Source organism: Apodemus sylvaticus, chromosome 3, assembly GCF_947179515.1.
Source record: "Apodemus sylvaticus chromosome 3, mApoSyl1.1, whole genome shotgun sequence".
In the NCBI taxonomy this organism is placed as follows: Eukaryota; Metazoa; Chordata; class Mammalia; order Rodentia; family Muridae; genus Apodemus; species Apodemus sylvaticus.
The window spans coordinates 113,244,760-113,259,972 of NC_067474.1; the positions used below are offsets into that span (position 1 = coordinate 113,244,760).

Genomic DNA, 15,213 nt, shown 5'->3' on the forward strand with positions numbered 1-15,213 from the left:
TATATACATAGATACCTTTATGTATATACTTATTCATTATGTGAATATTCAAGCTGTAATTTTACATGTATTTCTTATTCTTTCCCAAACAGATAAACAATCAGATCCTTTATGGAAGAAGTCATCAGAATGCATCTGCCATTATTAAGACTGCCCCCACCAGGGTCAAACTGGTTTTCATTAGGTAAGGAAAATAGACCTGGTTTTCTAACTATCGTCTCCTTTTCAGAGACCATCATTGGCATTAGGTTTTTTTTGTTGTTGTTTTTTGTTTTTGTTTTTGTTTTTGTTTTTTTTGCTTTGTCTGGGATTTTTCTTGTTTCCATGTTTCACAAGATGGAATTGGTAGTTGAGTTTACTATTATCTATGTTTCAATTTTTAAATGTATCTGCGTGCTTACTTCCTTAGAGATATACTTAGAGTGAGAGTGGCTGCTCACTCCTGTCATCATGGGTTGGTATTTACTGATCAATTATTGTCTTCATGAAAGAACCAACAGTTAGCGAACCCAGAAAAGTGTAGGGGTGCTGGTGAGGGCTGTGCATGTATCGAACTGATAGAGCTCTTTCCAGGATGTGCTAGATCCTGGCTTCATCCTCAGTACCAGTGTGCACCTATAATCTAAGCAGTTGGCAGGGGTTGGGGGTCAGAAGTTCAAGGTCATACTTGTGTACCTTAGAGAGCTGGAGGCTAGCCTGAGCTGCATAAGATGTTGTTAAGAAAAACAGTCCCACACCTTTAATCCCAGCACTTGGGAGGCAGAGGCAGGTGGATTTCTGAGTTCGAGGCCAGCCTGGTCTACAGAGTGAGTTCCAGGACAGCCAGGGGTGGGGGCATTTCTTTGCTCTTCCAGTTGTCAGATGCTTCAAATGAGAATTTGCTGATAACTTGAGCAGATTTAAGATGTGTCACTGGAAAGGCTAAGCTGTCCATTGAAAGAAATCCACACAGGTTGCAGGTTTGGACGGAGGCTGTTTGTGTGTCTCATAGGGTTCATTTATTGGGAGGTTTGGTTTCCAATATGGTCATGTAAAGACAAGGCCTTAAAAGTTGGTCAGTCACAGGGTACTGCCATTAAAAGATTACGGCGTTTCTCATGGATTGAGAGGTAGTTTTCTTGAAACTGTGTTCTTTTAAAAATATAGCTTCCTGCTAGAGAGATGATTCAGGGGGTACTGCCCTTCCAGGACACCAGAATTTTGTTCCCAATACCCTCTTACCACCAATCTGCCCATTTACTACTGGCTGTAATTTCAGCTCCAGAAAAATCTAGTGTCACTCTGGTCTCCTTGGGTACCTACATTCATGTGTACACACTCAAAATACAATAAAAACATTAAAAGAAAGAATGCACTTGAGATGGAGTTGTAGCTTCGTGGACCCTTGCCGCCTGTGCTTGAGGCTCTCGGGTCCATCCTGAATGTTTGCCTCCCGTGCATGAGTTCCATCCTTAGCACCGCGAAGATTTAAAACAGAAAAAAAAAAAAGAAAAGAAAGAAAGAGAGAGAGAGAGAGAGAGAGAGAGAGAGAAAGAGAGAAAGAGAATGAAAGAAAGAAAGGAAGGAATGAAGGAAGGAAGGAAGGAAGGAAAAGGAAAAGGAAAAGGAAAAGGAAAAGGAAAGAAAAAACCATTGGGCCCGCTCCCAGGACCACTCTCTGGCTCCCATTTTTCCATGTCGCACCCTCTTCCCTACAAACTGTTACATGAGCTCCCCATTTCCAGGCCCTCACCACAGCCTGCACAATGCTGTTCAGATATTCAGCTTCTAAAAGCATGAGCTAGCCCTATCAGCGAAGCTGCTTCTTGCAATAGGTAGGAACTAATATAAAGACCCACAAAGTAGGCAATTTATTATTCATTTTGATTTTCTATTGAGGAGTGGTGTTTCTTGGTGTTTGCTTTTGTTTGTTTGTTTGTTTTTTAGGAGAGGAAAAATACATAAATTTGGGTAAGTAGGGCGTAATTAAGGAAAGGGAAAACATAATCAAAATATATTGTATGAAAAAAATAACGTTCAATTGAAAAGAAAGCCATGAACTGAACAGATGTCTTTTCTTTATAAGCTACCCAGCCTCGGGTATTTTATTTTATTTGTTGTACCCATGTGTTTGTGTTTGTGTTTTGTTGTAGCAGCAAACACACGCACGTGGCTCTCCTTGTTTAGTGCGTGGCACTGCTGCAGCCACAGGTGCTGTTAGCAGCCTGCACTCTCCTCTGGCAGCGCTGACAGGGCACCTACTGCCAGCTCTGGGCCTTCTGCTTTAGCACAGCAGAAAGGAAGCAGCACAGTCCAAAGGAAATCATTCCGTGCACAAAAGTATCTGGAAGTCAAACCTTCCTCCCCCTGTAAAGAAAGACTGGAGCAATGTGAAGCTGACCGTAGGAGACAGAGCTATGTAGCATCTCTACAGGCAACAAGACCTGTCAGCTCAGTTTTCTGATAGTTTTGAGGGTTTTTGTTGGTTGGTTGGTTGGTTGGTTGGTTGATTTTCTTTTGTTTTGTTTTGTTTTGATAAGGTGATATTAAGCAATTTATCAATGTACATTGGTAAATGTACTTATTTATCAATGTACATTGAAAATGTTTGTTCTACCAATAGCGTATGCTCTAAGAGCAAGATTTGACAAATGGGACCTCATAAGGTTACAGAGTTTCTGTAAGGCAAAGGACACCATCAAGAGGACAGATCGGCAACCAACAAATTGGGAAAAGATCTTCACCAATCCTACATCAGATAGAGGGCTAATATCCAATATATATAAAGAACTCAAGAAGTTAGACTCCAGAAAACCGAACAACCCTATTAAAAAATGGGGTACAGAGTTAAACAAAGAATTCTCACCTGAAGAACTTCGGATGGCGGAGAAGCATCTTAAAAAATGCTCAACTTCATTAGTCATTAGGGAAATGCAAATCAAAACAACCCTAAGATTTCATCTTACACCAGTCAGAATGGCTAAGATTAAAAATTCAGGAGACAGCAGGTGTTGGAGAGGGTGCGGAGAAAGAGGAACACTCCTCCACTGCTGGTGGGGTTGCAAATTGGTACAACCACTCTGGAAAGCAGTCTGGCAGTTCCTCCGAAAACTGGGCACCTCACTTCCAGAAGATCCTGCTATACCTCTCCTGGGCATATACCCAGAGGATTCCCCACCATGTAATAAGGATACATGCTCTACTATGTTCATAGCAGCCCTATTTATAATTGCCAGATGCTGGAAAGAACCCAGGTATCCCTCAACAGAAGAGTGGATACAAAAAATGTGGTATATCTACACAATGGAGTACTATTCAGCCATTAGAAACAATGAATTCATGAAATTCTTAGGCAAATGGATGGAGCTAGAGAACATCATACTAAGTGAGGTAACCCAGACTCAAAAGGTGAATCATGGTATGCACTCACTAATAAGTGGTTATTAACCTAGAAAACTGGAATACCCAAAACATAATCCACACATCAAATGAGATACAAGAAGAAAGCAGGAGTGGTCCCTGGTTCTGGAAAGACTCAGTGAAACAGTATTTGGCAAAACCAGAACGGGGAACTGGGAAGGGGTGGGAGGGAGGACAGGGGAAGAGAAGGGGGCTTACGGGACTTTCGGGGAGTGGGGGGGGGGGCTAGAAAAGGGGAAATCATTTGAAATGTAAATAAATTATATCGAATAAAAAAAAATAAAAAAATAAAATAAAAAAAAATAAAATAAAATAAAAAAGAAAATGTTTGTTCTAATGAGAAACTGTATGTTCCTTTCAGGCTGTTACTAAAATAAATACTATAAACTGGGTGGCTTGTAAACTACAGAGATTTATTTCTTCAGTCCTGATGGGAGGTCAAGGTCCCAGTAGGTTTGGTGAACGGTGAGGGTCTGCTTCCAGTCTCTTACTAGTTGTTTACATGTCAGAGGAGCTTCCTTATTCCTGTTTTATAAGATCAAGAATCCCAAGAGAGCCCTGCCTCCTTCAGCAGATCTCTCCCAGAAGGCCCCTAACTAACACTGCTGCCAGAGTGATTAAGTTTCAGCATATAAGTTTGGGGTCACACATATTCAGACCATAGCATACACTGTTATTGAAGGTCATTAAATTATATAATTCCCAGGATCTGGTCATTTAGAAAATGTTGAATTAATTCCTCTTTAGCTACTATAGAGCAGCTCTAGATTCTTTTCCAAAGTGAAAAATCATAGTAATTTATTTTATGTGGATTTAGATATATATAACTCAAAATTCTCTGTCTAATTTCAGCTTCTTACACTTTTTTCCATATTAGTACATTTGAAAGATTTTTCAATTTTTCTAGAAAAACAAAAAATGGATTAGCAGGATAGCCCAGTGGTTGAGAGTGTGCCTGGAGTGTGTTTGTGGAGGTTGCTGGTTTTAGTTCCAATACTGCCAAAAGTTGGGGGGCAGGGGAGACACACAGAAGAATAGGCCTATAGAAGGAAGAAAATTGTAGGAGTGATTCTGTACGCTTTCTTATCACATTCACTTTTGAAGTTACAGGGAAATGAGCCTCCACTGAATCAGGAGAGATGTGTATAGTGCTGACAGCCAGACTCTTGGCCTGAGTTGCTATATATTTGGTATTTTATGTGCAGACATTGAATTAAGCCTTCATATGTCCAAATGAAAGGAGATATTCTCCCTGAGAATGCTTAAGTAGAAAAATGGTCCCCCCTCATTGCCCCCTTTCCCAAGAACCAAGGTGAAAAATTAAAAGACAAAATGATGGTCCAGCATCCCAGGACGTGGAACCAGCTGTTCACATACACCTGTGCGTGCTTAGTCCATGGCCTGCCACAAGTGGGCACGATTGCCTGTGGGCTCAGCAGTGTCTGCTGATGTGGGGACATCTGTAAGTCAGGAAAGTTAGGAATGGTGGGACAAAAGGCCTAAAAGAAGGCAGAAAGGAGATGCTACAAAAATGCACTCTCCTCTGTGCTTAATTTTAGGATGGTGTTTATCTGACTCTCTGTCTGTGTCTGTGTATTTGCGCATGTATACTAGGAGCATACAGGTGGTTTTCTACAGCAAGAGTGTAGAGATCATGTAGAGATCTGAAAACAACTTGTGAGAGTCAGTTCCCTTCACCATGTGGGTCCTGCCGTGGAACTTGTATTGTCAGGCTTGCTGACTGGCACTTCCTGCACTGCCCCAGCTGTGATACTCTTACACAAAGCAAATTTGTGCTCTTAAGAATCTCTCATTACGCCGGGCGGTGGTGGCGCACTCCTGTAATCCCAGCACTCTGAGAGGCAGAAGCAGGCGGATTTCTGAGTTCGAGGCCAGCCTGGTCTACAGAGTGAGTTCCCAGACAGCCAGGGCTATACAGAGAAACCCGGTCTCAAAAACAAAACAAAACAAAACAACCAAGAACCTCTCATTACATCATGATGAATAAGCCCCGGGAAAGGAACTATATGTTATTTCCTGAAATAAAGGGATCAAATCCCCATCCTTAGCTTATTTGTTAGGTAAGGTATACCTATTAGTAGTAGTAAGGAGTACAATACCTTTAATAAGGAATGTACAGAGAAATATCCAATACAGGAAATCCCAGTGTCAGTGTAATATTTCAGATCTGTATAGGACAAGTGGAGATCACTGGTAGATTTTTATCTACTTCCTATGCAGTGACCTGTTCATGGTCACTGGTGCACTGGTTAGAGCTCTGTCATATTCTTGTGTCTGTCACCTCTCCTGGCCTCCAGAACATTAGTGGTAGAGTTGTCCCCAGTTTGCACATACATGTATTCATATTGGTCATGCAGGAGGTTAGCGTCCATCCACCCAGTGGCTCTGCACCATAGATCCTGCCAGCATTGTGTGTTCATGGTCTGGCTCGTCACCCCTTGCACACATCCTCCAGCCTCTCGTGCACTGACACTTTCAGACTAAGTACCCGGATTTTGCCCATTTGGGAACTGGATTGTGGAAAAACTAAAAGTTAATTTATGAAATTTCAGCAAGTTAACTCTTGAGTCATCTCAGCACCAGTGATATGATTAAACCCCGTATCACTTGAACTGTGTTATCTTATTTGAAACTGCATTTATATATACTGTATTTTTCTATAGTTGATGCTTCTATTAGGACATATTTCCTGCCTTAATTGAAATTACTAATTTTTGAAAACTTTCCATTATACAGAAGTTATTGGCTTTTATACCTCGGTGACTCTTTTTCAAATTTATTTTCCTTTGAAATAAAAATGACAACTGGCCATAGGCTTTGGAGTATGATTAACACTGGGGGAAGGAGAGCTATTAAAATGTGCTACGTGACATATTTTAGTTAACTGGGTCCCTTAGTCTGTAATGATGCACATGCCTATCACAACCATGTCCTGTTCCCTGAACACATGTATTCATTCATGTTAATTGACCTGCTATTTGCTGGGGTCTGTGAGTTGCTATGTGTAAATACCCATACTTTACATAATGACCCCCAAATATATTTATATATGATTATGTTGAATCAAAAACATACAGACTTTGTTTTGCTAATCTATTCACCTCTCCACCATTTGGATGCATTACAGTCTAGGATCGTGGTCCATCTTGTGCTTTTCCCTCTATGCATGCACGCCGGCTTACACAGAGGGGCTGTATTCATGCTGGATGAATAGCTGTGTGTGCTCTGAGGGGAGCCAAGGAGATTAATGATCTTGTCTGTAGCTCCTGTCGTGCCTTCCCTGACTATTGAAAATTAAATGTCATGTATAAGAACTCAGTCTCCATTATGTAATTATGTGTGGAAAATGTGTACTGTGTAAAACTCCTGGGGCTAACGGAGGCAAATGAAACTGAAAGTCTTGGAAAGATTTAGTGCTAGCTGCCAGGCCCTCCAAAGTAAAAGTGAACTCACCCTGGGAGCCACCCTGCTGTATCGATTGAGCATATGTCTTGTTTTGGCAATTCAAAATAGTGTGGTCTGCACATATTCCTGAAAGATGATATTGGCTTGAAATTAATATGAATGTCAGAGTCCCCTCGAGGCAGAGCCCATCCAAAAAGTCATCTTGGATTCCTGCTTTAAAAAACTCTCCAACAAAACAAAACAAAACAAAACAAAAAACTCTCACTTTGTAGACTTCTGAGCCTCTGGGAAGGAACCATGGGGAGGGATGCTTAGCTGAGACCCAAAGCACAAGGAAGCAAGTTTGTACCGAAGCCAAAGGCTGGGTGTTGACCATCATGTGTGAACACTGAGGGGTGTCTGTGGGTGGGTGTGTATGTGTGTGTAATTTCAAATCCTATAAGGAGCTTTTAAGAACACAGTGAGTATCATTCATGGTATATATAGTGGAGGACTTTGAGGACAAGGCCTGGCATTAGTGCTGACATCCACGGCAGGTCAGAGTAAGAAGACAGCAGAGACACTGGTGCCTCCCAGGCTTTCTCTTTTGTTGACCAATATGGTGGACTGTGAGGGTTTGCCACAGTGTTCTCAAGAACTAACTTGTTTAATTTCTTCCAATGTATCTTTCCTGTACAGAAATACCTACTTCTTATATGTCCTTAAATTTTTTATTTATATATTATTTATTGTTATAGTGTGTGTGTTTGTGTATATGTGTGCCTGATGTGTGAATGTAAGGCACGCACACACCATTGCATGCGTGGGGTCAGCAGACAACTTGTATCAGTTCCCTCCTTCCTTTACGTGGGTTCCAGGGATCATGTTGTCAGATGTCGCTGGCATGTGCTCTCACCAGCAAAGTGTCCAGCATCCTTGTTACACATTTCAAGTTTTAATTGTATTCGCTTACTGTTTTGTTTTGTTTTTTGTAAGTTTGATTTATAAATTAGGCCATTTTCAGATAAGTTGAGGTTAAGATTATTTATGTTTTTTTCTCTTTTGTCGAAGTCATTGATATGATCACATTGGGTTGGAAACTTAATCCGGTCGTGATGCCATGCATTTCTGGAATTGTCTTACCTCTTTGGCATATCTGTAACAGTGACATTTCCTCTTGTGAGGGTGATTTATCTAACCTCAAATGACCAAATGCTTCACAGCACCATTCACGATCATGAATCGCATGAATTCAGCGAATTATTTAAGTGCTGGGACTGGGCTAACTCCATCTTTTCTTTTCTTTTATATGGTGCTAGAGATCGAACACAGAACTTCACACATGCCAAGCAGACACTGTGCCGCTGAGCTACGCTCCCACCTTCCTTGAATAATTTATTAGGTGTCTTTGGAAATCATTTCTTTTTCCTCTGCCATTCCTACTCTGTGACAGCACTGGCGGGTGTCAGCCTGCAGGAATTATGCCTCTATTTGTTCGTGCCTACCTTCAGTGTTCAAAACCCCTGTTTATGAGGCCCTGGGGACAGTGTGATCAGCTTTTCCTTCAGTTGACATTTAGACTCTGGGGCTGTGAGTGGAGCCGAGTGGGAGCACGGTTGCCTAGGACAGGAAGGAGCTGGGCTTGAGCTCCAGCTCTGTTAGGGTAAAAATGTAAATAAAAACTATTAAAAAAAGAGGTTGATAAAGAATAAGAAACTGTCCCGTTCATTTCCTGTGATGGTCATCCACACACTTGGGGAACAATTGAAAAAACAAAACAAAAACCAGGTAAATCCAGATGCCTGTTTTCACATAAAGGCTGGAGGAACGTCACCGTTCAGTGCTGACGCGTGTAGAGTGGGTGTCCATGTGACCTGCACTTGGGCAATGTGCTGCCTTAGGCTTAGAATGGAAGCAAGCAATGAGAAGCCTCTTAGATGGGTGGCTTTTGTCCCCAGAGGGTGTGATCCTGTTGTCACAACATCCTGCTTAAGGCTTTTCTTTTCCTCTAGAAGTCCCTTAGTTCCTGGCTGTCACACACCTGGTCATATGGCCTTTCTGTTTATTGTGTGAGATCCAAGTGTCCCTCCAAGACAGTCTGAGTTGCTTAAGTTGCTCCACGTTCATTTCATCACTAATGGCCGACCCAGGAGACCATGAAGGCAGGGGAATCCGAGCAGACCCCCAGGACCACAGCCATTCCTTACATACCTTTCCATGTCACAAGTGCGTTTAGCTGGATTTCTGGATCTCTTAGTCTTCAGATATGAGATCTTCATCCACTGAGGAACTCCTATGCCTTTCTTCTATCAGCCTGTCACTGGCTTGGCTTGAGAATGCAGTGGTCCTCAAACAGGATTTGTCAGTGCTATTTTCTGGTGGGGAGGCTCATCTCTCAGTTCTTCGCTTATGGTAGCATAATTTTAACGTGGGTTTTCCCAGCCTGGACTCAAGAGAGGGGCGAATAAGGCTCTGCTCGGTGCTGTCTTTCAGAGAGAATCTATGTGGTAGTTATTCTTCTAGTTGCTGTTATAAAACACTTGATGAAGGCAACTTAAACGAAAGGGGTTCATGTTGTTTGTTGGTACAGTCCATCGTGGCAGGGAGAGCATGCAGGAGGCGCTAAGGCAGCTGGTTACAATGCCCACAGTCTAAGGCAACTGGTCACAACGCCCGCAGTCAGGAAGCAGACGCTGGAGACTGCCAGGCATCAGCTCACTCTGTGCATTCTATTTGGTGTGGGTCCTACATTCATAGCAGTTCTCCTCTTTTGATTGATCCGATCTGAAAGCACCCTCCTAGACACACCCTAGGGTTTATTTCATAGTAATTCTACTTCCCATCAAGTGGACAGTGAACATGAACTAGAGTGTGCAGGATTCTTGTGTAAGCAAAATCTTGTAGTAGGTGACCTGCCCACCTGGCTTATTTAGTTTGGCATAGATTTCAAGGTTCATCCATATTGTACATTGTGCCAGAATTCCCTTCCTTTTTGAGACTAATGGTGTTCTACTATATGAATATTCTATATTTATTTTCCACCTTTTAACTATTGTAAATAATGCATCCACGAGCACAGGTGTGCAGTACTTTCTTTGAGACCTCATGTCTCTTAGATGTAGCCCTGTAAGTGCAATTGCTGAGTCACCCCACTCTTCTGTCTTGACCGTTTGGGGAACAATCATTCTGTTTTCTGTATCAGCTTCACAATTTTTTTTCCAACAAAAATACACAAAGATTCCAATTCCTTCCCACCTTTACCAGTTTCTTTTCTTTTTTATTTTATTTATTTCCAGTTTATTTGTTTGTTTTTATCCTAGTGAGTTTGAGGGGACACTCCCTTGCAGTGTCAATTTGCACTCACTAGTGGTCAGTATGTTGAGCACCTTTTAACATGCTTTTGGCTATCTATATCTTCTTTGGAGAACTGTTCACATCTGCCTTAAGTAGGGTTACGATTGCTTGATGAAACACCATGACCAAAAGCAGCTTGGGTAGGAAAGGGTTTACTTGGCTTACACTCCCACATCATATTTATCACTACAGGGAGTCAGAACAGGAGCGCAAGCAGGAACTGATGCACAGGCTATGGAGGAGTGTTCTTATTAACTTGCTCACCCTGCTTTCTTATAGAACCCAGGACCACCAGCCCAGGGTGGCACCGCCCACGATGGGCTGGGCCCTCCCCAGTCAGTCACTAGTTAAGAAAATGGCCTATAGCCCAATCTTCTGGAGACATTTTCTCAATTAAAGTTTCCTCTTTTTAGATGACTCAGCCTGTGTCAATTTGACATAAAACTAGCCAGCACCGCATTTATGAGAGCACAGTGTCTCATTCGTCTGCTTCGCCATTTAGCCATTCAGTGCTCAGTGTTGCAGAACTTTCCCCCTATGTTTTCTCCCAAAGGTTTTCTACAGTATTAGCTCCATATTTAAGTCTTTGATCCATTTTGAGTTAATTTTGACATAGGATACAAAGAAGGGATCCAGTGTTGTTCTGTGCATGTGACTGTCAGGGTTCACTATTTGATAAAGAGAAATTACTTCCTGCATTGAGTGCTTTTGCTGTCCTTGAAAGTCTTTCAGTCACATACAAAGGGTTTTATTTCTGGGCTCTTTGTCCTATCCTGTGGGTGACTGTTGTGTGTGACTTCTTTGTGGTAACTTTGGATATATAAAAAGGGGAAGCCTGCAGTGTGTTCTTTATCAAGACTCTTTCAGCCATTTGGGAGTAAGCTCAAATTTTTCTACAAATTATCAGAGAGACCACACATTTACTTAAAAAAAAAATACTTATTAGAGAGTTTGATCTCAGATAGACCCATAAGAAATGATAGTTTTGTAAATACACCCACCCTAACACATGAGATGTCTATTTTTACTTTTCCTTTTTCAAAAATTATTGTTGCAATCTCACTGGGGTTTCTAAAAATATAAATACCTACTGTATACATCTTTTGTAAAGTCATACAGTTAAAAATTAAGACAGGTGAACAGGTTTTTATATAGTAAGCAGAACAGCACAGGTGGAGGTAAGTATTTGACTTACTCTGGTTCTAGTGAGTGGGGAGTCATTTGAATTAATTCAGATACAGATCAAGAAAATGAGGAGGGAAGGTCTTGTCATAGTGCGGGCAACGATAGAAGTGGATTGGGATGAGGCCATGGGATAGGAACTGATAGAAGTGGATTGGGATGAGGCCATGGGATAGGAACTGATAGAAGTGGATTGGGATGAGGCCATGGGATAGGAACTGATAGAAGTGGATTAGGATGAGGCCATGGGATAGGAACTGATAGAAGTGGATTAGGATGAGGCCATGGGATAGGAACTGATAGAAGTGGATTAGGATGAGGCCATGGGATAGGAACTGATAGAAGTGGATTGGGATGAGGCCATGGGATAGGAACTGATAGAAGTGGATTGGGATGAGGCCATGGGATAGGAACTGATAGAAGTGGATTAGGATGAGGCCATGGGATAGGAACTGATAGAAGTGGATTAGGATGAGGCCATGGGATAGGAACTGATAGAAGTGGATTGGGATGAGGCCATGGGATAGGAACTGATAGAAGTGGATTGGGATGAGGCCATGGGATAGGAACTGATAGAAGTGGATTGGGATGAGGCCATGGGATAGGAACTGATAGAAGTGGATTAGGATGAGGCCATGGGATAGGAACTGATAGAAGTGGATTAGGATGAGGCCATGGGATAGGAACTGATAGAAGTGGATTAGGATGAGGCCATGGGATAGGAACTGATAGAAGTGGATTGGGATGAGGCCATGGGATAGGAACCGATAGAAGTGGATTAGGATGAGGCCATGGGATAGGAACTGATAGAAGTGGATTGGGATGAGGCCATGGGATAGGAACTGATAGAAGTGGATTAGGATGAGGCCATGGGATAGGAACTGATAGAAGTGGATTAGGATGAGGCCATGGGATAGGAACTGATAGAAGTGGATTGGGATGAGGCCATGGGATAGGAACTGATAGAAGTGGATTAGGATGAGGCCATGGGATAGAAGAAAGGAGAGTAGAACCATTAGTATGACACCATTGAGCTTGGTGCCTTGGATAACAGCTGAATGTTTAAATGCCAATGGGGGCCTAAAACATGGAAGTTTAAGCATCTGCAGTTCAGCATCACAGTCACAAAATGTTGTGCTTATGCTGTGGACTTAGAAAATACCAAGATACTACCTGACTCTCTCCAGTTGCAATTAGCCAAATTTTTATTTAACTGCAGCCATCCTTGGTTCCCATGGTTGGAATTGGGACTGAAGCCCAGCTAAAAGGGGATGGCCACTTTTAAAGGCAAAAGTCACAATTTATTCTTGTGGAAATGTGTCTCCAAAGGTGTAAGGCAAACTCTTGGGTCTTTGCAGTCCTAGAATTCCTGGTTGTGTCTTCACAGCTTTAGGTTGCTCTCAGGGCTAGCCTCAGACCTAAAATGGACCGCTTAGCTGCTGTATTCTGCACTGGCTCTGGTGCCTATTAATCAAATTGTTGATTCACATTTATGTAGGGCTAAGGCTAACATTTTAACTGTGCTGATTCTCATATTCATATATATATATATATATATATATATATATATATATATATATATATACATACATATACATATACGTGTGTGTGTGTGTGTGTGTGTGTGTGTGTGTGTAGGCAATTTATAAAACAAGGTTTTTTGGTAATATCCAGAAATCAACAGGAGAGGGTTTTAGTTGGCAAGTATATTTGGGGAGAACTATAGACCAATACAAAACAGTTTCCCCCACAGGGCTTCAATTCTCGATGATCAGCAGGCACATTCATAACCTTTATGTCAGGGACACATTATGTAGGGATTTATGGCTGGTCTAAGTGATCAGAGACCAGTTTTTCTAAGCTAGTTTTAGCAATGAAAGTGTTCTTAGGAATACTTTCATCAGATGGCTTATCTCTCTAGTAGCCCAGTACATTCCCCACTGGGTACAGGAGAATGAGTCAACGTGGGAAATTTAATTTTAGGGCCTCTGATATCTTTAGCATTGTTTTGTTTTGTTTGGTGTTGGCTGAAGGGAATACAAAGAGATCGACATTGGCATCAACAAGTAAACATTAGGATGCATAAACCAGTGACACAGAAAACAAACACTTGCTTCATTCAGGTAAAACTTGATAACTATGAAGTAAGCCACTCACTCAGATCCCAGTCCCCATCTTTAGTAACTCTTGATTTTTTTTTTAACATGTATTTATAATTCTGAAGGAACATGGAGGCCAACATGGGCTCTGGTATGCTAATAGACCTAGCAGGTAGCCATTTGTCCCTTCTGCTAGAGAGAAAGGAATTGCCTCCTTCTGGTAGAGAAGAACTTGGGTTTTTTGTTGTTGTTGTTGTTTGTTTGTTTGTTCTATATCCCAGCGTTGTTGAGGATAATGAGTGACATACTCTCTTCTGTAATTGCTTCTCAGACAAAATTGGGATATCAATTATTAGGGCCCAAGAAAGCTGGAATGCCAGACTGGAGGGGACAGAGGTTTGTTGTTCTGGTTATGCTGGACCATCTGGAGCACCCCAAGACTTTTGAGCAGTCTGGAATGCATTCCAAACAGGTCTCTAATTTATTTTGGATTTTTTTGTATGATGATTTTTGCCCTAAAAGTAAAAAAGTTATATAAAAATGTCTATTAGAATATTATGTCTAATAAGGTATGCTTAATTAAGATTTATAAATTCCAAAGTTTAAACAGTTCCACTCTTAACTCTTTCCCTAGTCTGTAGAGATCTGAAGAATCTGATGTCCCATCAGATTTCCAGTCAACTGAAAACTTCACACTGCTCCAAACATGCCAGCCTTAGGTGGCCCTTTGAAATGAGTGAGGCCTAGACTTGCTGAAAGGTGATATAAACTGATGCTTCTAATGGAATTTCCTATAAGCTTGAGTCCCTGTTTAAAAAGGAAATACCATGATAAGAGGGAGCTCAGTAGGTGTAAGAAATTTTATGGGTACTGCCTTTGTTGGTTCATACCACATGATGTGATGAAGTCACATGGCATGTACTCTCTTTAACCTTACTAAAAATGGCTTCCAGCCACAGGATTGCTTCCATTCTGATGAGGTCATCAGCCAAGATGGCTGCCAAGCACTTGGTCGCTTCCATCCTGATGGGTCATCAGCCAAGGTGGTAGCAAGTCACGTGGTTGCTATTTATTCTCTTTTTAAAAAGACATTTTTTTGAAGCAAGAGTCAATTTCAAATTACATACTAGCATGAAGTAGCAAATTAAGATTAGCTATGTATAGATTATTAACTGTCAACCCTTTGGTTACAAGTTTAAGCTAACTTTTTAAAAGAGATTTTACAGATCTTTAACCAATATTTAACTCCGTAAAAATATTGAGGTACAAAAAATTTACCTAAATCCTGAGATAAAGTTTATACTTTAGCAAAAGTTTTATAGAGATAAATAAAACCAAGAAAAGGGGTATGAGGTAAGCAGCAGTAATCCTGCTGGGACTAGTTTCCCTTTCAGCTATTTTAAAGGACATAATGTGCTTTTCCTGGGCTGTTTTGTTTTGCTCTCTCCCTTCCTGTCTCAGAGTCACATGGCCAACTGACTCATGACAGAGATTTAGAGATCTTTCAAACAAGCATGTTTAGGTCAGGAGAGAGAGAGCTATAATCCAACTCAAAAAGCAAGCTTTTTAAAAAAAAATAAAGTAAAACAGCATAAAACAATATTTTAATACTATCCATACCCAAAAGATACTTGAATTCCTTCAGAATCAAATCTAGTGATCAGAGGGAGGGATCAAACAAGCAAAGAGAGAGAAAGACTGGAGCCTGGGCCTGAAAGGAGTTGAGATTTTGGTTCTGGGAACTTGACTTTTACCCCTAAAGTGGCTGGAGCTG

At 41.3% G+C, this 15,213-nt stretch overlaps 1 protein-coding gene across 3 annotated transcripts in view; it reads left to right on the forward strand.

The window, feature by feature from the left end:
• Positions 1-15,213, forward strand: part of Patj (PATJ crumbs cell polarity complex component) — a 300,765-nt gene that overhangs the window by 188,626 nt on the left and 96,926 nt on the right. For all 3 annotated transcript variants that reach the window (XM_052176811.1, XM_052176808.1, XM_052176809.1), the window contains exon 29: positions 93-184. In XM_052176811.1, the coding sequence (XP_052032771.1) occupies positions 93-184 (92 nt within the window). The remainder of the gene's footprint in view (positions 1-92; positions 185-15,213) is intronic.